The sequence below is a fragment of the Lichenostomus cassidix genome, chromosome 7 (assembly GCF_008360975.1).
Source record: "Lichenostomus cassidix isolate B80296 chromosome 7, HeHo_3.0, whole genome shotgun sequence".
Classification (NCBI taxonomy): domain Eukaryota; kingdom Metazoa; phylum Chordata; class Aves; order Passeriformes; family Meliphagidae; genus Lichenostomus; species Lichenostomus cassidix.
The window spans coordinates 18163587-18185925 of record NC_139488.1 but is presented as its reverse complement, the minus strand read 5'-3'; the positions used below and the strand labels follow the sequence as shown (position 1 = coordinate 18185925).

The 22339-nt window shown below is 47.2% G+C and overlaps 1 protein-coding gene across 1 annotated transcript in view; it reads left to right on the top strand.

The window, feature by feature from the left end:
* Positions 1-11061: 11061 nt before the first annotated feature.
* Positions 11062-22339, top strand: part of GAD1 (glutamate decarboxylase 1) — a 31449-nt gene continuing 20171 nt past the window's right edge. Inside the window, exons 1-5 of the mRNA XM_085066492.1 lie at positions 11062-11676; positions 12829-12971; positions 14726-14788; positions 20052-20210; positions 20911-21153. Of these exons, the coding sequence (XP_084922618.1) occupies positions 12905-12971; positions 14726-14788; positions 20052-20210; positions 20911-21153 (532 nt within the window). The 5' untranslated portion in view covers positions 11062-11676; positions 12829-12904. The remainder of the gene's footprint in view (positions 11677-12828; positions 12972-14725; positions 14789-20051; positions 20211-20910; positions 21154-22339) is intronic.

The following is a 22339-nucleotide window of genomic DNA, read 5'->3' as shown; positions in this document are numbered from 1 at the left end:
ACACATGATTATTAGGGTTACAGTTGTTTCTCTCTTGCTTCCCTGACTGCTGTCAGTTAATTGAGTAATTAGCTTTGGTATTTTGTTCTTTGCTCTTTGTTGCTGTTGTCTCCAAGTGACTTCAGGTGGTTTCTCCTAGCTCCCTGTTCATTAGCTAGTCACAAGCTCCTCCATTAATTGCTTTTTAGGATGGGGAAGGGAACCTTCATTTCAGCTGGTATTTGTGGAAAATGCAGCAGAGAAGGAAGATGGATAAGGGGAGGTAGGATGGCAAAACCCAAAATACCAGCACTTTACTATAACAGAACTGGTGAATTTTGTACTAGCTTGTGGAAAATTACAATTCCACAGCCATTGTCTAACAGAATCCTAAAGGATGTAATTAGGGCAGTTTTCACCTTCAAAATTACTCATCTCTGTGAGACTTTTGAATTTGATTGGTTTTCTCACTTTATAGTGCATATGTGCAAATGGTATGCAAAATAATACAAGTTTTTCGTGTTTGCTATTTTGGGGTTTCTCTCAAGTGTAACCTGGTGTATGAATTTTCTGTATCTGTTATCCTTAATTGATATAATCATTTAACATAAATGCAATCTTTACGATCTTTATCATTTTATTGCTCTCAAATATAATTTGCCCAATTTCTATCCTAATCCTAAAATTGATTTTTTTAATTTTTTTTTTGCATTGCAGACAGTTACTCAAAATTATGATACTACCCAAGAACATGGGTTGTAAGAGTAAGCTTGTAATTTTCCGGTTATGAACTTCTGTTTCTGCTCTGTGTATTTGTAAGGTTTTTCATTGGTATGATTTACACTTTCAAGAACTGTAAGAGGCAGACATCTCTGGGATTTTTTTTCTGTTTATTTTGTCATCATACATGTTTGTAATACATTATGTTGTCAGCTTGCAGTTCTGACCTATGAACCAGAAAACACTGAGGCCAAGAAGTTTTTTACACTTCTTGAAGAAAAGGTGGTGTGTAAGTTTGAAAATTGCTACTACAGTATTTATTGTACAGCCTGTCTTGCCTTTTGCATTGAGAATTATTGTACTAACAGGAGCCTGACTTAGTATTTTAAAAGCCATCAATTGAGAAAATACTTCTATTATGTCTGAGGTTTTGTATGTCTGAAATATTCTGCCTTGGTCTGTAAAATGTCAAAGTAAACATTCTCCATTTGTTAATGTTCAATTGCAAGCATTCATTTTACAGTATATTAAAAGAGGAAGAAAAGAGTCAGAAATCCTACAAATTTAGAACCAGTATTCTAAACTCAGAACCAGTAGACCATGTGAGGTCACATCAACTGTCTCAGTATCAACTAACATAATCCAAAGCATCAGTAAAATCCTCACCTCAATGAAGCTCACCCTGCACTGAAGTGGAAGAAGGATGCTCAAGAAAACTCTGTAAGTACTTGAGAAGGAAACTTTCAGCAGAATATATGTAAAAATTAGTAAAGGAAATCAGTTCTAAACTGCCCCATGTTCACAAAATGACATCTGATGGTGCTCTGAAATGTTACCTGTGATCATGGCAGTTGAATTGTGCCAAAATGTAAGCCAGGTTTCTTATTAAATGAGTGTTGGTCTGAAGGATGTTAACCTCAAGAAGTTCCTTTGAATTCTATAATATGAGCAAGAAGTAATGAGAAGGAAAGAATTACAAATTTCAGCTTAATCCATCTTTAAATACTCACAAACCTGGTTTAAAAGTTTATTTTCTTCTCTCACATATTGACTTTAGCTTACACTACTTGTGACTAGTCTTCCTAGTCCTGTATCAGTTTAGGATACAAAAATATCTGGGGTAGGGACTAGAGTGGGGGAATCTTCCATTCTCTTGCCACTGTGTAGCTCCAGGAAACAGGAAGAACAAAGAAGTTTTTGGTGGCTTAATTCATCTGAGCATTCTCCCATAAATGAGTGATTTTCTGGTGACCAGCTGTGCTGATTTTAGAGCTCTGTTGAGCTATGTGTGTTTTTATTGCAGAAGAAGCACAGAAGCTCATCAGTGGAGTGAGTGAAGATGACGCAGACACAAATTATGAAAGCAGCAATAGGAAAACAAAAAAATAAAACCCTAACTATTCAAATATTAATTATGACTAAATTTCTGCAGATTCTGAAGAAAATTAGTGTGGAGATAGTATGATATTTCACTTGATGATTTTGATTCCCCAATAATCTTCAACATATGCTGTTGAAATATACTGTTTAATGATAATTATTCTTAGAAGTTTCAGTAGTCTTTACTACAATTAATATCAGATCTTGGAATTTTTGTAGTCCTTGCAGTATTTTTAAACTTATACCTGCAAAAATTCCTTGTTTTCTAACTTGACAACACATGCAAACTTGATGCATGCAGAAGTAGTTGATTAATTATTTTCCCACTGGAGCAAGATGTTACATGGAAACTGTAACACAGATCGTTAGTTGAGCAAAGCAGTATTTTAGGAGTAATAGACTTGATACATTCCTTTTCACCACTTGAACAAGGGAAAACCAGCATGATTATATGAAACTCTATAATCTGCAAAATGAAGTTGTATTTTTGAGTGACAGAAATGCCACCTTAAAACAAAAACACTGCTTGCAGAAAATTATTTTATAGTGTGAGTTTTATAGTCTTGATATCTATGAAATAGCTCTTAATAGTATTTCAGCTAAAATGCCTTGCCTGACATCTTTGTAAAAATATATGTCTTCAATGACAGTCTCTTGTCCAGATTTGGAGATATAACAAATAGCACTGTTGAATAAGTGCCAGTTGTAAAATCGATCAGAAAATCTACATAACTGATAAGATTGTGACTTGTACCAATTTAATACTAATTTATTGCTAACATTTATAAAAGTTATAGGCTGAGATGGCATGGACTACAGTATTAGCTGTCACTGTAGAGTGTAATACTAATAATTAACGTGGGACGTTTGAATTTACACTCCTGAGGAGTTTGGTCTGCATGAAGAGATTATAAGATTGAGACTTCTTGAGTAAATTTACCACAGATATTCAATGGTTTCTCTGGACACAGCTGGGCTGTAGAAAGGACAAAAAATTATCTTCTACACAAGAATAGGAGATAAGCAAGCTGCTTTCCAGAGAGAAGTGGAACACCTCCCTTCTCACTTCAGTGGAAAGGAGTGAAAATAATAAACCTGTTTGAGGTTGTGATTCCTGAATTACTAATATCCATTTTAGTGTTCACATCATTCACTTCATATTGCTTATTTTTGAATTTTAATTTTTTTCTAAGAGAAGACAATTTGCTTAAGAACTAAGTGAATTCATATAAACGCTTTTAATAATGACAGGGGAAAAACCATAGGCTGGGAGTGATTCTTCCTACTTTATAAATATGCTGATTTTTCTAGACTGACATTAAGACTTGAAAATTATTCAGATATGCTCTTGAGAGTCAAATTCTCATTTATTAGAGTCTCTTAAGAATAGATCATATATATGTATAAACTCAAGGTGGTTTATATTTTATACTAATATCTTTGCCATTTTTAATGCAGACATCTATGTGGGATGTCTGCCATATGTATTACCTCAAATCAGTTGGTGTCCACATGGTGAGGACTAAGTGAACCATGTTACAATGCTGAAAGAAATAGATAATAAGTAAAAATATTTTTAGAAGTTTGGATATATGTTTGCTGACGTGCCTGTAAAAAGATATGCATCTAACTTGACGGATAGTGCAACTCTCTTGTTTTAAGGTGGTGAAAAAATACTTTGAATCATGCTGCTGCAGGTAAGGTTTGTACCCAACTCTTACAGTATTTACAGGTTTGGTGGTTTTTTTTTTAGATATTGAGAATTTTACTGTACAAAACCGGCAGTTATGTGGGTATGGAGAGTTGGACTGAGTGTAATCACATTCAGTAAGCTTAACTAATGAAAACCAAAGATAGCTAACATGCTGTTCTGGAGTAGGCAGAAGAAAAGATACAATAAACATATTTTATTAAACACATGAGTACATCAAAATTTAGTACTGCTTTTCACTACAGAAATTCTAGGGCCTGGCATTGATATTTAAGTATGTATAGTAACCATTTCATGTTATGATTTTAAGAGTGTATCTTTCTTTTACCTTAGTGTGAGAAAAGTCTCTGTTTACCAATGATGTATCTAAATGTTATTTAATAAACTTTAAACGTCTTGGAAAAATAATAAGTTAATCTTCTCATGCTTAGATAGATATGTCTATATAAAAGAGCTACCATGGGTCTCTTCCTACCTTTAGCTGAAGTGACATCTCTGTGTTATTTTCCTTTCAGTAATTTGATGTAGATATGTTTGGATAAATATGACAGAGAAAATTCTTATCAAATACTTATGCCTCTTACCAGGGCTTAGCTTTGCAGTGTGTGTTTCTTTGCTTAACCCCAGCAGCATAAAGAACATGAAATCACAGGTTTTGAGATTAATTACTTGAAGAGAACTTCCTGTGTTGCAGAGGTGGCTTTGCAGGTCTGCAGTACTTTATCTTGGTCCTAGGTACAAAATCTCTGTCTCCAATGGCATTTAAAGTCATTCATTGAGTCCCTGTCATAACCAGCATATTCTTGTGCTTCTGTAGAGAATTAATGCAAAGTGAAAGAGAAAGATGACTGTCGAGGTTCAAATGATTTTTGAGAAAATTTTGCATCTTTTGTGGTTGGTTGGTTGCTTGTTTAAAATTTCCATTTTTAAACTGATTCTTGACCAAAAAACATTTCAAGGCAGCAGATCAATCTGTAATGCCTTTACTTGAACAAGAATTTCTTTAAATTCTCTGCAGTTTTCTTTCACCCACCTGGATCCCATGTTGTATCTTGAGGAAGAGCCTATTCAGTCCCAAAGACAGTGATTTGTTTTTTAAACATGTTAAAAACCAGTAACCAGAACGCAGTCATACCAGTCTTGCTTACTGCAGACTGCAGTCTGTTGCAGCATTTTATACAGCCTGCCTCTAGCAAGATGTCGCTGTTGAGCAGCTAGCAGAGTAATGAATGCATCGGTTCTCAGTGGCAAGAAGGAATGACCTTTATTGTTTTGATTTCATCACATTTATAGAGTTCTCAAAAGTCACCCAGATTGGTCAGTCAGAAGCCTTCCCCCAGGCCTGATTGGCCAGGCCTGCACTGCCCAAGTTCTGGGACACTGTTCCAAACATCCAAACTTTATCTTTATTTACAAAACCCAAGAAAACCTCTCATGGGAAAAACTGTGCTAGCCACAGCAAGAAATGGTTATGTTAATATCTGAAGACATTGAAGGCTAATTTACACCAGTACACAAGCCAGATTCCATGTCTAACATTTCAGATACTGGAGAAGGAAATTCTGGACTCTGACATCCTAGAAAAGATACATTGTTGTTCGTTCTTGCAGTCTTCAGATCCCTAAAGCCCTTGTACAGAATTTTCTCTGGAGGAAGAGGCCAATGGAACACCTTTAAGCTTTTCTGTATGGCATGACTAGCTTGAGTGTGGATCTCTGTCAAAACTTTCAGCATTTTTGCTAGCTCATGTGACTTTCAGTGTAGTTGAGACATTTGTTTAAAGAGATTATTTCTGAAGAAAAAAGATGACTGATAGAAGAATGGTGAGGAGTGAAGTCCCAGGTGGGTGCTCTGTCGTTGTGGCTGGAGAGGAGTGCAAGTAGCCTTGTTACCTGTCCTGAGGAGAACAGAGCTCTCAGAAACCAGAGCATTATCCACTGTACCCTCTTGAATCCCTTCCCAGACAGTTCCTTTAAACCCCAGCAAACATTAGGTATCCCTTAAGATAACGAAGAGAGAGGTTATGCTTGATTCACTGCTCAGAGCAGTGCTGCTCTTTATTTCATGTGTATTCACTTTAAAAAACTTCCTTGTGGCTGAACTGTTAAAGACAGCAAGGCTAAGTTCTGTCTCTTGTTCTAGTGCTGAGTTGCTAGTGCTGTCCCAGATGAGAACAGCTCTGTTTTTTCCTGTGGTTGTCTCCTTCAAGTGCAGCTATCAGGATACCATCAAGAGGAGTCAAGAGCACTAGGTAAGTGTGTGCTTGGCAGAGGAGTTTTGAAGGGCTGAAATAGATGATGAGATTTTATTACATAAATAGATTGGAATATGTGTCTGTAACAAGTCAACTCTAATCTGATTTTTTTGTCTGGGAGATGTCTTCAATTTGAATCTCCACTCTCTTGATCTGGGAGAAGTGTTTTTTTCCTTAAAAATGCCCCTCGATGTTTTCATAACCCTCCATACTTGTACTGAAAAGAGAGGCGTGTATAACAGCTAATAGCTTTGCTTAAAATTCATGCACTCCTCTATTGCCTCAAAATAGGAATCTGCTCCTTGTGAGAATGCTAATGAAATCCACTCAGATTAGGGAATATGAACTATTCAGTCTAACATAGAGAAGGGATTTTTTTCTTACCAGTCCATCTGTTTTCTCTGGTGAACAAACTCATATCTTGGTGGGCAAGAACATATCACTGTACTTTTCAGAGTACAGTGTGCCCATAACCCATCTTTGTAGCTGTTAACACCATCCTGTCTGTGTTTCTGTGCTTTGATTGCACTGTGTTAAAAAAATTAGGTATTGGTGTTTTGCTTAAATCCCTTGTATTTCAATCAGGTGCCCATAACCTTCCATTTTGGAAATAATTTTTATTTTAATTTCTGTAGTATTGTAGCTTAAAATAATCCAGAAGGAAGGAAGCCTTTCAAATGTGGTGCTGCAGGAAGTCTCCTATTTGGCTAGTACTGATGGCTATTCAGGGTAAACCAATAAACTTGTCAAGGCAAAACCTGACTTATCCACCACAGGGGAAAGGGGGGCGGGGGGGAGAAGGGAAAAAAACCCAAATAAAACAACAAAACAAGCAAACAAAAAATCCCCAACCAGACAAACAAACAAACAAAAAGCCTAGTTAAGCTCACAGCTCTAATGATTCCAAAAACTTTTGAGGCTTTCAAAGCCCATGCCTGAAACCAAATTATGATTTGAGAAGTGCTTTTTAAAGTAGCAGAAAAGCCCATGTTTCTTGTTTCCTGAGGATTATTTATGAAATGTGCTTAATTTAAACAATCATGTATTAAAGAATCCCAGGTCCAGCTCTCCAGATTTGTTCTGAGATTGGTGAGTCAAACTGCATGATCTCAAGCAGCAGCTTTGCTGAAACTGCTGAATGTTCTCATTGTAAACTGATGCCCTCCCATGGGATAAAAAGATATAATTCAGTGAGATGTAACAATTATAATAACATATCATAAGGGGAAATATATTCAGGAATTTGCTGTCTTGGCTCTACAGAGTTACTGGGGGAGGTGGGAAATAAATTTCCTTTCAGACACAGGGAAAAATAGCAATCTCCTAAAACTGGTAGAGAGTGGGCTAACTGGGTGTACTATCACTTTTGTTATTTTTCCATGCAACAATCGCAGTTACCCAACTTAAGTAACTTTCTTTGAGCCATCTAAATAACAAAAAGATTTTATTTTGTTACAGTTTGGAAGTAAAGCGATTCTTTGCTTCTTTCCATGCTTGCTTGAGGGTATTGAGAGTTGGGATTTGCCTCTGCTATTGTTTCAGGATGTGGTTTGTTCTTTGGGATGTTTTTCAGATGAAGCAGATCAAAATGGACAACAAGACATGCCAGCATGGATCAGGAAGGGGACATCCTGAAACAAGAAGCCACAAAGTATGTAAAACAATGTGCTTCGTATTAGACTTTTCTAAATGCCCTTCATCACAGCAGTGCTGAATGTTCTGTCTGGCAGTTCATCTTGAGCTGTCTTTGAAATTTGAGTGACATACATGATCCTTAAATATGGGCTAGTTGGGTACAGTTATTGACTGTTCATAAAACCCAAAGCAAATGTATCATTCATATGAAATTAATTTTTGTCCAGTGACAGAAAAAAGCAAAAGTTAGCTGTAAAGCAGGAGTATATATCCAGCCTTCACCAAATTTCCATTTGTAGAATTTTCTGGATAGGGACAAATAATCAAAACACTAGTTTGTTTTTTTTTTTCTCTTGGCATGTTCATTTTTTGGTTACAAATATACAGTAATTTATCATCTGTATTTTTAAACATTGAAAATGATAGAAAAGTTCTGAAACAGTTTTGAACAATTTTCCAATTTTTCTGTGTCAAGAGCTAAAGATATTTATCATTTAAATTATTCCATTCTGTCTAAGATACAGGTAAATGAGACATATTTGTATACTAGAAATGGCAGGAAAAGGAAGATACTAGATGCAATAAATATATTGTGCAATAATGCACTGGATTACAAATTATTATAACTGTGTTACTAAAAAAAAAAAAACAAACCCTGGCTGTAAAGACAAAAATACAAACCCACAAGTTCAGAAATATCACAGACGTTCTGTGTACATATTGTTGTATACAGTTTTAAGGAAAGAGCTTGACTAATCCCTACCTGCTAAAATATTCATGATCCATACAAAATGGCAATTAAAAGGCAACACAGACTATTCATGGAGGAAACCCCCACAGTAATAATAATAATAATCAGCAGAAGTCAAATTTACCGCCCTGCCTGCAGATAAATGTGTATATAACATGACTATAGTTCAGCATATGAAGAAACAAGAAACATTCTAGCACAGGCACTTTTCTCTATTTGCCTTTTCACTGGCATGGAGTTACATTGTGAACTCCTTACAGTGTTGACAGGAGGCACTCATACATGAAAATACTGTATGCAGCTCCAAACACAGTGACTTTTCAAACCTACAGGCTGAATACAAATAGTTAAAAGGTTTTTTTCTGCTTGACAGTCATTGTTTATATGTCCACAGCTATAAACACTATGTAATAATTGAATAGGTTTTGTTGCTAAAGGTATTTATTGTATCACTTTCATTCCTTTGCCCACTCAGGGTACTCAAGATTCATATTTTAGCATGTCCAGTTTGTGGATGGAGGTGAACTCACTAAACAGCCCGTGGCCTGGCTTTTTTAAATGAGTTCTACCTGATGTGCTGCTTAGAAGCTTCAGCTAAGGGAGGTATATATATGCATCCTATAGCCTTGCTGATATTGAGCATCAGAGGTTTTACCTCTGTGTCTTACACCCTCAGTAAACATGGGGTCAAAGCAAAATGCAAGTCTTCTGGGCCCCAGCCTGCAAAGAGATTCTCTGTAACCTGTGCCTAGAGTGCACTCGAGCAGTGGTAGCCTCGGGGAAGGGACAGTCACCTGCAAGGAGAAAACAGCAGACTGCTTAAGCAGCACAGCTGGGAGGGGAACACTCCGAACTCTCTCAGTGAAAGCGGCGCATCTCTGGGTGCACTCGCCTGAGCGTGTACCCCTGGCAAGGGGTTTCAAAGATTTCAGCTGGTGTGGCGAGCTCTGAATGAAGCCACCGGACCTGGAGTGGTTCTTGTTTAGGTCGGATTTTGGAGGGGGTCCGTCGCAAATGAGAGTTAGCAAGCGTTTCCGGGCGTGCTGTACAGCCACGCTGTAGATGAGCGAGGGAGGGACCCACAGAGCCCCGGGCTTTGCTGCTTTCCCCTTGTGGCCGCCGGGGCCGGGACGAATAGCTGGTGGTGAGCAGGGCTCGGAGCAGCCGCAGCGGCGGCCGGGCGGGCTCTGCGCAGGGCTGGCGGAGCGGCTGGGCTTGAGGCAGAGCGCCACCCAGAGGGGCCGTGGGGCGGGCAGCGCTGCCGGCCCGGCGGGGCTCGCTCTCGGTGTGCTCCTGCGCGGCCGGGAGGGAGCGAGAGCGCCGCACACCCGCCCGGGCCGAGCGAGGCTGCTGCCCGCGCCCCCAGCGTGCCGCTCGGCCAGGCCGGGCGCTGTCCGCGGTGCTGAGCGGGGTGCAGAGATCGGAGCGCCGCGCCGCCGGGCTCCTCGAGGGGCTGGAAAGGGTCCTATTGCCAGCCTGACGCGGAAGGCTCGCTGGCCTTCATTGTCCGGCTCCTTCCCCTCGCGGGCCTCAGATTCTACGAGGATGTAAATATTTATGTTAAACCGGGTCTGTTTACTCCAGACACACGCACTTCTGGAAAGCCAGAAGGGAAGGAATAAGCGCACTCGCTGTGTGGCTGCCGGGCTTGCACCCAGACGGGTCGCGCCTCACAGTGACTGATGGCTTAGGAAATCTTTGCATGGTCTTCCGTTGACTCTTTGTACTGCAATCTTGCCACGATTTCCTTTGAACCTTTGTTTATAGAGACAATTAGCTACAATTATAGTATTATTTCTCACACACTGCACTGAGCAAATGTTTTGCTCGATTGGTTGAAACCACCTTTAAAATGATAGCCTAGATATGAGAAAAGGTCATGTCAGCTAGGGCCACTAATGTCTGTAAAGCTATGTTTAAAAACTAGCCTTTGTGATAGCAGTGTTTTCATTACACGTCCAGTTCCTAGAAAGTAACTGCACTCGACAAAGCAGTCGTCTTGGCTACTTAATCTTGTCAGTCGGCCGATTTTCTTTACCAAACGGGCTTGCAAGTTTTTGCTTTTCCCTCGAGTCCTTCAAAAAGGACACATCCCTGCTGCTGGTAGCACTGCCCAGCATCTCCTGCACAGGATGAAATTCTCTGGCTCCATCGGGCTGTTTCCCCTCCTCTTGCCTCATTGCGGATTCCTCCCAGCCCCTTACGTGTCATCTTTTTGAGAAGGGTTTGGTTTAGGCATCTGCGTATCTACCATGGCACACAAATACAGCACCCTGGTCGCCACCACACAATGTTGGCTAAACATACTCGGGGTGTGGGATGCAGTAACTCGGACATGGGGTTGTCAGGGGTACAGAAAACTTGTTGTCTTAGTGTTTCTGGTTTTAGCAAAGGGATGTGTGGTATAAAATCGTAACCTAATGGCAACGCTGAGGGCAAGTGACAGGAGTCCAGGTGTTCCCCTGCAGCGGTACCCGTGCCTCTGCCACCCTCTGGCGGGGAGGAGCGGGGCGAGCCGCGGGAGCAGCGGGCTGAGCCAGCGGGTCACATCAGACCCTGGGCACGGCGAAGGGGGAGACAGGGGGTGTTGCTAAGCTGCAATCCACATGGACCCCGCCTGGCTCATTCGAGTCCCGCACCATGCTCAGGGGAGGGCCGGGGCCGCAGCGACGGCCGGGGCGGGAGTTCGGCCCCGTCGCCTCAACGGTGCGCCGATGTGTGCCGTGCCTCTTAGCACAGCTGGCGACCTCGGGTCAAGCCGGCGCTGTCTAGGGAAAGCCTCTGGCTCCATCGGCACGAGGGGCTGAGCGAGGGGCTCGCACGGCAGAACCGCCTGCCTGGGGTGCCGCCCCTGCCGCGGCTGGACAGCCCCATCCGCCGTGGGAGCCAGCCCCGCCGCCCCGGGGCGAAGCAGACCGGTGCAGCAGCCGGGGCCGGTGGGCAGCCCTTCCCCGCCCCAGCCGGCCGCCCCAGCGGTCCCCAGCCCCCGTGCGGAGCGGCGCGGAGGGGGTGGCGGCAGTCCTGTGACTCATGCCTGCGTCGAAGCAGATCAACCGGCGATTCACGCTTTTAAAAAAGCAAATCCGAGCACTTCTGGAAAAAAAGGTCATCTCGCATTAAATTCCGCGGCGCGATTGGTATTCCGACGTCGTTTCTGGCAGAGTTTATAAGCGGCGGGTCGCTCCCAGGCTAGAGTCGCCCTGCCTGCCTGGACTACGGCAGTAAGAGTGTCCGCTCGCCCCCTCGGTAAGTGTCCTCTAAACAGCATCCTATTTTTTCAAGCCTGTAGGAACCTCTGGAACATTTTTTCCCCCTAAAATCGGTTTTGGTCGCTGTCCTAAGTATAGAGGAATAACGGTTTTTCTTTGATACTGCTAGCACCCTAGACATAGTGTTAACCTGTTACTTCACTTCCAGGCATTGTCTAGAAAATCTCTTCTGCTTTATGGCTGTTTTTCTTTTTCTCCTTAAAAAACCCAAATACCTGTTTTCCATTGAAATCACTGATCCGTTGCGTTTACACGCGGGTGTAAATGCACCCAGCAGTGGAAATGAATCGGTAGCTACCGATTTGAAAAGAGCTGCTAACAAAGAAAGCGTTCTTTCGTTGCCGCGACCTTCATTTTCTTTACAAGGGGAAGAAAATAAATCGCAGGTAGCCGTGGGGACAAAGAGACGAGCTGGGCACTGACCCGGCAATTCTCGATCAGCGACCCTGTATTGGTTATCGGAACGCCGTGTCCGCCAGGAAAGAGCTGAACATCTGGCGAGGAGTGAGGGCTGGTCCTGCACCTTCCTTTCCCAAGACAGACATGCCTCTCCTGCCATTTGCGCCGCTAAAGCGGGCACGGGCACGGGAGATGGCTGGTTAGTGCTGGAGCACATACTGGCCCCGGTTTGCTGAAACGTGTGTGTGTAAATACACATGTATGTAGCGCCTGTCATTGGACCTGGGAGAAATGCACCTTTGTGGTGCCGGGTTTTATGTCAGTCTTTCCTGAATGCTTAGCCTGACGTATGTTTGGTAAAGCCGAGAAGCGGGCTCTGTTTGGGATTGTAGGTCGTTTGGGCTGGTGATTTCGAAGCTTGCTTTGCACGTTGGTCTCCATTTGATGCGAGCCATATAATTGCCCTGCTCGGTGGACACCGATATAATTGCGATAGACTTCATGCTCTGCTAAATCCGTCATTCAGGCGCGGTGGGTAGCGCCCTGGAATCTCGCAAAGGGAAGATTTTGCTCTTCAGTCTGTCGAGGCATTTTGCCGATTCGGCCGGTGCCTGCCTGTTCTGCCGCCGCCCCGGGACCTGCGCGGCTGCCGCCCGCTGGCGTCTGGACAGGACTCCGGTGCGGTGCTTCAGGAGACCAGACTACTAAACGCTCCTGTTCTTCCTTCCAGCAAATTCCTTGCTGCCCACCCCTCAGAGGAATATCGAGGAAATACGAGCTCCGAGGACTAGGACTTTTCTGAAGGGATGGCTTCCTCCGCTCCCTCGTCCTCCAACGATGCTCCAGACCCCACCCCACCTTTGCGACCCACAAGTAGGTTTCAATATTTTCCTCGTTTTAAGTGTTTCGGAGGCTTTCTCCACATAGGCTCAGAAAGACCAGTTTCGAAACGAAATGGTACATCTGTGAAGCCCTGTTCCGCGCCATTAAGCAAGGTGCAGAAAGTGCTCTACACAAAGAAACCATCTTCCTAGTCGGAACAGGAGAGGTCTGTCCGTGACGAATAAAATGCTGTGAGGAAAAAGCCCACCTTAGTGGCCAACGCTGTCTTTATCTTACAGCCACATTTGAGAGATAGAGACAATTAATTGACCTCCCAGACAGACCAAAAAAAAAAAAAAAATCGAGATGTTGGAAGGGGTGTGGGGAAAATGAATCCGTTAAAGGTCGAAGTTACACCAGGGTCTTAGAGCGGGTGTCTCCCCGCTACATTTTATAAATGCTAATGCGGCAGCTTCCTTTCAGCCTACGCTGAAGCCTGTAATCAAGCGAAATTTGGATGCTAATTGCAGCTTTTCAAAGCGTTATATTCCTAATTGCTCTGAATTCGCCTTGAATTATTGAGGTGTGAGTGGGAAGCAAAGGCTGTTGCAGGTGGATAGAGAATCAGTTTATAACCCTGCCAGGCAGTTCAGACGGTCTCCTACAGAAAAAAAATTCAAAAAGAGGCTCAATGCTGTAAAGCATCAGAGACAAAGAGCGGGCAACAGTAAGAAATGAAAGGTTGTCAGGGACAGCAGAGCGGGGAATAGCTTTTACCCTGAAAGAGCTACCAGGCACGAGCACTGGAGTCATTATTATCATTATTTTGAAACTGGAAAAAACGGGGGAGGGGGCGAACGGCAGCGCTGGGTCTTGTTTCAGGCGCGCCTGACAGGCACTGCTGCCTTCGACTGAGGTGTCACACGCAGAAATCGAATTAATTGTCAACACGGCTAAACTAAGACAACCTCTGGCAGCTGCACCCCGCCCTGCCCACACGGGCTCTCCGTCCCTGGGCACTGGCACTGCCGAGAGAGCTCCTCCGCCCGGTCGGGAGCGCCGTGGCGCTTCCCCCGCTTCCCCTTCCCCGAGAGTCGGGTCGCTGCCCTCCGTGCTTGGGTGAGCCGTCCGCTTCCCGGCTCCTCTGTCATCTTCTCCCCTCATGCCCCAACGCCAGGTCAACGCCTCTGACCCCCCAGTCACCCTCTAGGGTCCGTCGCTGCCGGACTTGCGGCTGCCCCGTGCCGCGGGCGAGGGACCGGAGAGGCTCGGCGGTGCCCGGCGCCGCCGCTGGGGCCGCTCCACCTCAATCCTGGGCTTCGCTCCCTGCTTCCCGTGGACTCAGCTGGGGCCGACCGGGGCGTGTCCGAACCACGACTCCCGGGGCTGGGAAGCAGCCTGGTCCCTCTGGGGGTGCGGTCCTAGTAGGGCCGTCGGCGGCCCGTCAGTCCGTCCCGGGCTCAGTGATGCGAGTCCGATCGTCTAGTCAAATACTATTTTTCACCCAATTAATTCCTGAACTCTTTTGTGACCCCATTTCACGCCACTTTGTTTTAAGCTGTTACTTCCCTGGAGCCCCGCCAGTAAATGATGAGATGTTCGGGCCCCGGGTGCTTTCCCCTTTGCTTTGGGCAAGCTAGCATGTCACCTCGCTGTCATCCGAGCCTCAGCTGCCCCGCGCCCAGCGCCGCCGGGCTCGGAATCAGCGGTTTCTTAGGGCGCAGCAGCCGTGCGGGGGAGCGGGCGGGGCGCGGCGGCCGGGCAGCCCCGCCGCCCCAGGGGAACAACTCCGCTCTCTCTTACAGCTTACGATTCGTGGTGCGGCGTGGCTCATGGGTGCACGAGGAAGATCGGGCTGAAGATATGCGGTAAGTGCGGCCGTGCTTCCCCGTACGACACCCCACACGCCCACGCGTGGCGAGGCGGCTCCGGCGGGACCCAGAGCCTCCCGCGGGGCAGCGCCGGCCAGCGCCCCGAGCCGGGCCGGGCCTCGGCCGCCCCCTGCCGGCCGCAGGGCGCCTGGCGGCCCCGCCGCTGTGCCCGGGGCTGGTGGCCGGGGTTTTGTCGCCGGGGGAGGGACGCCTGCGGCCCCGCTGCCCCTCCTGCCACCCACGGGGGGTGCAGACGCCGGGCGCTCCGGGCGAAGAAAGCGCACGACCCGCCGGGGAGACCGGAGGGGAGGAAGAGAGGGGAGGAAGAACGGGGAGGGGGGCGGGGGGGCGGCTCGCCGCCTCTCACTGTCTGAAATTTTTCAGCCTTATCTGACTAGAAAATACGGATCTCCTGGGGGAAAAAGATTAACGAGAGCCTTATTAAAGAGCAATTCGTCAGCTTGCTGCGCTGGTAAGATAGCGCTGGCAGCCAGTCAGCGCGCAAGCACATGAAATGCAGAAGGGAAACAAATGCACAATCAGATCGCAACGTTATAGCAAGAGATTCATTTGCAGATAACAAGCTGTCTTCCTTCTCCAGATTTCCAAGCAGAGCCTTCGCTTTCAGAGACCGACAGTCTACTTCATTTTCTGATTGGGAGAATCATTCCGTTTAGCCCATACCACTTATGCATAGAAATTATTTCACCTTTTCCCCCCGTCTCTTTCGGGGGGATGGGAAATATGTTGAGGGGAAAACTAACCCTTTTTTTCGATGCAAAGGAACATTTAAACCTCTTTCCCTGCTTGCTCGAATCGAAGTTCATTCACTAAACGTTTTGTCACCTGGAAGTTTGAACTGGAAAATAATCAGGGTGTAAATGTTTAGCCCTGTGTCTGTGAGAAATCTCATTGGCAGCCGCTGGCGACATTAACGAGTAGTCGCTTAGTTCTATAAATAGCTCCTGATCTGGGTTTAATGGACCATTTCCCTACCAGCCCCCTCGGTGGCTGGAGCGATGGGCATTTTCACCATCATTTTAATTTAGCCCGGCAAGCAGAACTGATAAAGTAACGCGCTGTTAGGCTTGCTCCGTGTTGCTAGACTACCGGGGGTTAGAGAGGGACAGCGCAGCTTCTCTCAGTGATATCAAATATACTGAAAATGGATTATCCCACCATTTTGGGTTTGAAAAAGGCGTAAGAGAGTGTAGTGAAGGCTTTGTGAAGGGAGTTCAAGACACGCTGTATTTTTGGTTGTGGTTTGGTGCTCAGTTTTCCTTTACTGGCTATTTTCCGTTTTACATGAAAAATATACTCTGGATAGTGACACGGGTTTGGAATACCAGATCTGATCGCGACCACTGTTTTTGTTTGTATGAGCCCTCTCACTTGAATCGAACACCTTCACAAAGACCTACAGGGAAGGTTGCCTATGGTAAATAGAGTGAAGTGTTAAGGTTGCCAAGAATCCTAATTAAACGTGCTAAACGAGTGGACGTTTGACTATAGCAGATATCTCCTTGCCCTTACCTCTCTCAAGACATCATTCCGGACCTTAAATTTTGTATAGTCTTCCAGCGCCTTGGAATTGTTCTTTCTGTGTGTATCACACTGAAATTGATTAATTTTGAATGCAAACTTTAAATAAGGGCTGACCTCAGAGAAAAGGCAGGTCTTGAACAATGAGTTGGTTCTTCCATCTGGGTTGTGTATTATGTGTTTGACATTTTCAATAATTACGTATCCAAGATGTATGTCATTTCTTCTCAAATAACTGACTGATTTAAGGATTAGCTTTTTTCCTTTTCTGGTTGAAAGCCACAGCCTAAAGAGAGCGCTGCGGCTGCCACAACCCCTACCCTTCATCCCCCCCCACCCCCCCGCCTTCGTCTCTGCACATAGCCACTTTAAAAAAAAAAAACAGAACACACACAAAAAACCACTACCCCTCCTATTTTAATGAACTGTCACGGCAGGCAAAATATGGACAGATTTCCCCCTGTGTCTGGATTTGTATGCTACAGCTTTCACTCCCACCTTGGCAATTGTTATTGCTGGGACTGATCCTGCTAACATTTGCTTGGCATCAGTGGAAATGCTCAACGTAGTAAAATTGCTCAGGTGCGTCTTCAGCTGTTCGGCCGCGGCCAGCTGACGATTCCGAGCCCAGCGAGCAACGCGGGGGAGTAGACTTCAAAAGCAGCCATGTATGTTGGAAACTCGGCTCGTGTCCAGAGTCCGTGGGATTTATGCTGCCCAGTCACGTAGATGGTGCTAAACATCCCGATCGCGGAGGTGGGATCAGGATCCACACCCGCCACCGACGTGCATCCCCCGACAGCTGGCTGCGGTGCGCGCAGGGACCCAGCAGATCTTTCCCGCTTTGGAAGGCTAGTGTCCCCCCAGGGCTGAGAGGTCGAGGGGGGCTCATACACCTGCCTTGTGCGAGGCCTGATGTGAAATCACCCTGAATTTGTGGTCACGTTGCACACCGAGGGAGTGTCCCACCAATCTGGTGTCACTCGGCATTTGAAAACTGTCACTTAAACCGCATCGATGAAAATGCACCTGCGGGACGGACCTACTGCTGAGAAAGGCTGCGCTCTCCGCTGCTTCAGGAGAAGCAGCGTGCACACTATTTCATACTCTGTTACTTGCTGGAACTCTCCTGCACCGGCCTCACTTTTCACGTAGGATACAGATGAAAGGTCGGCTACAGTCACGCACTTCTCCCGGGCGCGGCAGGAGCCCTCTAGGGCCGGCTGTTACTCTTCTCTGCAGCCCGGGACGCGGGTCGGTGCTGGGGAAACTCCCCCACCCTGCCAGGGAGGAGCTCGGGAAACGAAATGGTTCGGCGGCTGCAGAGCGGGGGCTGTCGCTGCCCCTCGGGCTCCCCTCTTCAGGTCCGCCAGACGCTGCCGTGGCCGAGGGAGCTGGGCGAGCGGCGAGTTACCTACAGCCGGATGGGCTGATGTCGGGCGACAGCGAGATCCTGTCTTCGTGCCTTTCTGGTCCTCTGATCTCCGCCCTCGAGCCTCCCAGCGCGGCCGCGCAGCCCCGCGGGCCCCACGAGGCTCAGGCTGACAGGCCCCGTGCGCAGCCGCTCCGAGCCCCAGCTGATCCCCGCCGCCGGCTTCGGGACGTAATAACGGGGCCGCGGAGCCTCCGCGGGGAGGAACAGCCGCCGAGTCGTTCGGGCGAGGGCTGGGCTCTGCGCCCATAGCATCTAGTTAGGTCAGACCCTTCAGCGAAGCCACGGCGTCGGTGAGCCCGATGCGAGTTGAGCTGGAGACAACTGCAGCCTTTGTCTGTTAGTGAAGCGGTGCTCCCTCCTTTCCCAGCCTCCCGGGAATGCGTGTCTGCGCGCCGAGGAGAGCGCCAGTTGTGCGAGGAGCACAGCTCTTGAGGAAAGGGGAGCACCGCTGGTCCTGCTGGTCCTCCTTCTCAAGGAACTCGTGCTGCTTGAGCATCGCCACTGAGAGCCTAGAAAAGACTGGTGGGGGGAAAAGGCAAAATAAAGTCACGGGACCTGGTAAAAGAGGAGCTGCAACTCAGTTTAGACTGCACCTGCTTCTATCATCTGCTCCTCCTAATGAGCAGGCAAATAGCACTAGCTGCTGGAGGAGCTAATGTTCGCTGCAAGAGCCTTTAGAAGTAACAGCATAACTAAGTATATACATATATATATATATACATATATATATATATATACAGCTACTCTCTACTTATCCACGAAGAGCGTTTCCCTTAAATAGTCTTTGTCTCATTTGTAAAAACATCAGAGAGAAAAACTAATCAGTAGTTAAAAGGCAAAACGTGAGGTGTTCACTGAATGTATGACCCCAACAAACTTACCTGTGAGTGACCCTCGTGGAGACTCGTTTGGGTGCCTGACAGCTGCAGTACGGGCTGCCCAGCCGAATGCTGCATTTTCGGTAGCTCTTTCGTGACTGCCTGGCTGGCAGCAGGGTAAGAGGCACAAGTACCGTGAGCCATTGGCCCAGCAGCTCACTCTCGCTCCCTTTTCTCCCCCGAGGTTCAGCCCCTATGCCTGCCCAAGCGGCAGGGGTCCCGTACGGGCTGGCGGTGGGTGCCCCATGGGAGGTGCCCGCAGTCCCGGTCAGCCGTGGCGGCTCCGGAGAGCTCGGACACATGGCCGGAAAGCGGAGGGTGCTGGAGAGAAGCGGCGTCGTGGGACGTGGGTGAGCGAGCTCAGGACGTTCTTTTTCCTCCCTGCTAAGCCCTCCTCTCTGGTGGATATTCCCAGCAGCAACTAGCCCTGTTTTCGACTGTTGTTTGTTTGAAAAGAAAAGAACGGATAAACGAGACCGGCGCCGCCGTAGTGCCTCTTCCAAACATACAGGCACGCTCGCTGCAACCTGGAAGGTCAAAATCCAATGCTTCCTTTAATGATGAAAAGCCCTACGCTGTTCGTGTTTTAGCCGGCATCACAAATTTAATAGATCAAATCGAGAAAATTAATTGTTCTCCCTGCCTTGTTAAAGTAGACGGATCTCGTTACTCGCCACGGACCCTGTGGGGCGCCCGCCCCCATAATTCTTGGGGTGATTGGGTCTATTATTGCCGTGGCATAAAACAGCGGCAGTTGTGTTCAGGTCCTGGGCGCCAAAGATGCGTTTTCGGTGAGAGCGGAGCTCCTAACCCCCCCGGAGATGATTACTGTTAGCATCAAAGCATCGTTTCAGGTGGAAAATCCGCATCAGTACGTACTGATAATAGGAAGGTGGGGTTATATGAGTGCTACTGGTGTCCTTAGAGCTCTAGCACTCTCAGGACGGCTGCTCCAGAATGGCTGCTTGTTCTCATGCCTTTTGTGCATGAGAGCAGCACGAGGAGAACTGAAAATGGCCCTGATTTTAATCATACATCATTGCCCCTGTCTGCTAGGTCCATAAACTTCGCCTGCAGGCTGAAATAGCATTGACTCATCCTGAACTCTCTTCCAGTGGCTGATTACTGAAGTGGAATCTGTCTGATCGACTTAATAAGAATTTACCACTGCACTAAATGACGAAATTTTGTTTTTTGCATGGCTGCGTTTTTGCAGTTGATGGCATTTTGAACTCTTCCTCCTGGAGGCAAATAATCCCCATAAATACCCTTTTTCCTGACCTCATTAGTCAGATCTAGAGCCAACACCGCTTTTAACTGTTGTCTAGAGAGCTGCTTTAGGTATTTCTAAACATGTTGGGAAGTGAGAAAAGTCTGACCTGTGCACCTTGCAATAATAATGTAGGGTTCCTGCAAAGGACCAACAGCCTGGAAGACAAGAGCCGGATCGTCAGCTCTCTGAAGGAAAAGCAGTCCTCCAAGAGCCTGTTGGCATGCGAGAACAGTGAGAAGGAATCCAGATTCCGGCGCACCGAGACAGACTTTTCCAATTTGTATGCCAGAGGTAAACACTTTATAGTTTCTTCTTGCACCAGGCATGTCCCTTAGTAGTCTTGCCCTCATCTCCCCTCGAAGTGCAGCCACGTTAAGTCCGTGCTTTTGCTTGGCTGTTTTTCAAGGAAGCTCCGTGTCTATGCTTTTTGGAATCTGCACTGGTGATGTATGCAAGCTTCCTGAAATGTAGTTTTATGTGCTTTGGGCTGATCCTCCGCAACTCAGCTTCGGTGGTTCCAGGGATTACTCCAGATCCAGTATCCAGGGAGAGAGTAATTTTATATTTTTGTCCTCCTTAGTAAAATAGTAATGAAGTAGGCTGTGATTGCTGGTACGGGGCCATTGCAAGAGGAATGGGAAAGGGAAATCAACCCCTTTGCGGGGCGGAGGTGGGGACGTTGCAAGGTAGGGGCAGGTGTGAATTTCGGGTACTTTTGGCCCACAGGAGGCGAGTGCCTCGCACCGCATAGCCTTAGCCTTGCAGGGCGCGCTCTTTGGCCGGGGCGCGTTGGAGGTACCTCTGCTGTTGCCATGGGCGAGCCAGGCTAGCCCTTCCCCACGGGGCGAGAGGGACGGGGAGCCTGCCCGCTGCAGCCAGACACCGCTGGTGCCGCGGCTTCCAGGTCCTTGCAGCGCTGCTGGCAGCCGAGCCTGGTTCATCTCTGTGTCTCTCTCCCAAACCAAGCGCTAACAGCTGGTTTGCCCCACAGATTTGTTGCCCGCCAAGAATGGCGAGGAGCAGACCACGCAGTTCCTGCTGGAGGTTGTGGACATCCTCCTCAACTACGTGAGGAAGACTTTTGACAGATCCACCAAAGTGCTGGACTTCCACCACCCGCACCAGCTCCTGGAGGGCATGGAGGGCTTCAACCTGGAGCTTTCAGACAACCCTGAGTCCCTGGAGCAGATTCTGGTGGATTGTCGGGACACACTGAAATACGGAGTGAGGACAGGTAAGTTTCTGTACACTACTCTGTGACGAGTCCCTCCTGAGACTTTTCTCAGGCTCAGGGTGAAGAGAGCGTGATTGGAGGTAAGCCCACACCCTCTCTATACCCGTGACTGTGACTCCCCGCAGGCTCGGCTCCAAGGGCTGGCTGCGGGTGTGGAAATGTCTCTGCTCAGAAACTTCACTTATTGATGACCAGCCGTCCCCGCCGGGTAGGGTTCAGTGCTGTTTGTAGAACACAGAAACAAGTTTTTAAGACGTAATCTCTTTCACTTGATGAAATGCGAGTTGTCTGTATCTCCGGGGAGCAATATCATTAGGTAAATGAGGGCATAAATGACACAGATTCTGCAATTTTTCTTTTTTATGTTCATCAAACGTTTAATGAAAAAGAGACAGAAATCCTAGGAATCATCAATAAAGGAACCCTGTGGATTTCAGCCCATTACCCAGGAGCCCTGCCTGCCCATGTCCTTCTGAATCAGACAGAAATACCGGTTTATAATCACTTCTTTTACTGGGTGATCGGTGGCCAGGCTCTAGGGCAAAGTCCATGCTCTTTCAGACTGTTTGGCCCGAAATGTTTTACATCGTATCCACAGAAATCTCGGCTGGCAGCTAGCCCTGACTGCTGCACATAGCCGGGCGGGTCAGGAGCTGGAGCGGTAACGGAGCTCGCCATCTCCGCCCCGCAGCCTTGCCCCAGCGTTTCAGGGCTGCTGAGCTCTGCCCGGCAGGCTGCCCGGCTCGGCTCGGCTCGGCTCGGCGGCAGCGGGCGGCAGTGTCCCCGGGGCGGCGGGAGCTCAGACAGGGAGGCTGTTTCCCGGCGGGCTCTGGCTGGGCAGCTGCGAGCCATGGCTCCTGAAGGACGGGCCGCAGCTTTCTGCTGTGGTTTGTTTTGCCGCCGTCAGGACCCAACGCAGTGCATTCAAGGAGCAAAGTCTTGACAGCAGATGTGGCGGGTAGCGTTCTGTCCTTTTTTTCTATTTACAGAGTGGTTTAATTAATTCAGGCGAGTCAGGAACATACTTTGAGTTTTGTACTCCTTACCAAAGGGGAGTGTGTTTCACTCCCAAACGCGTGGGTTGTTGGACAGGTGGCCAGAAGCGAAGTCAGAGCGGCTGCGCTCTGTGAGCTTGCACCTTTATTCCGCTATTGATCGTGCCGGCATCCCGAGTAACCTCCCCCGC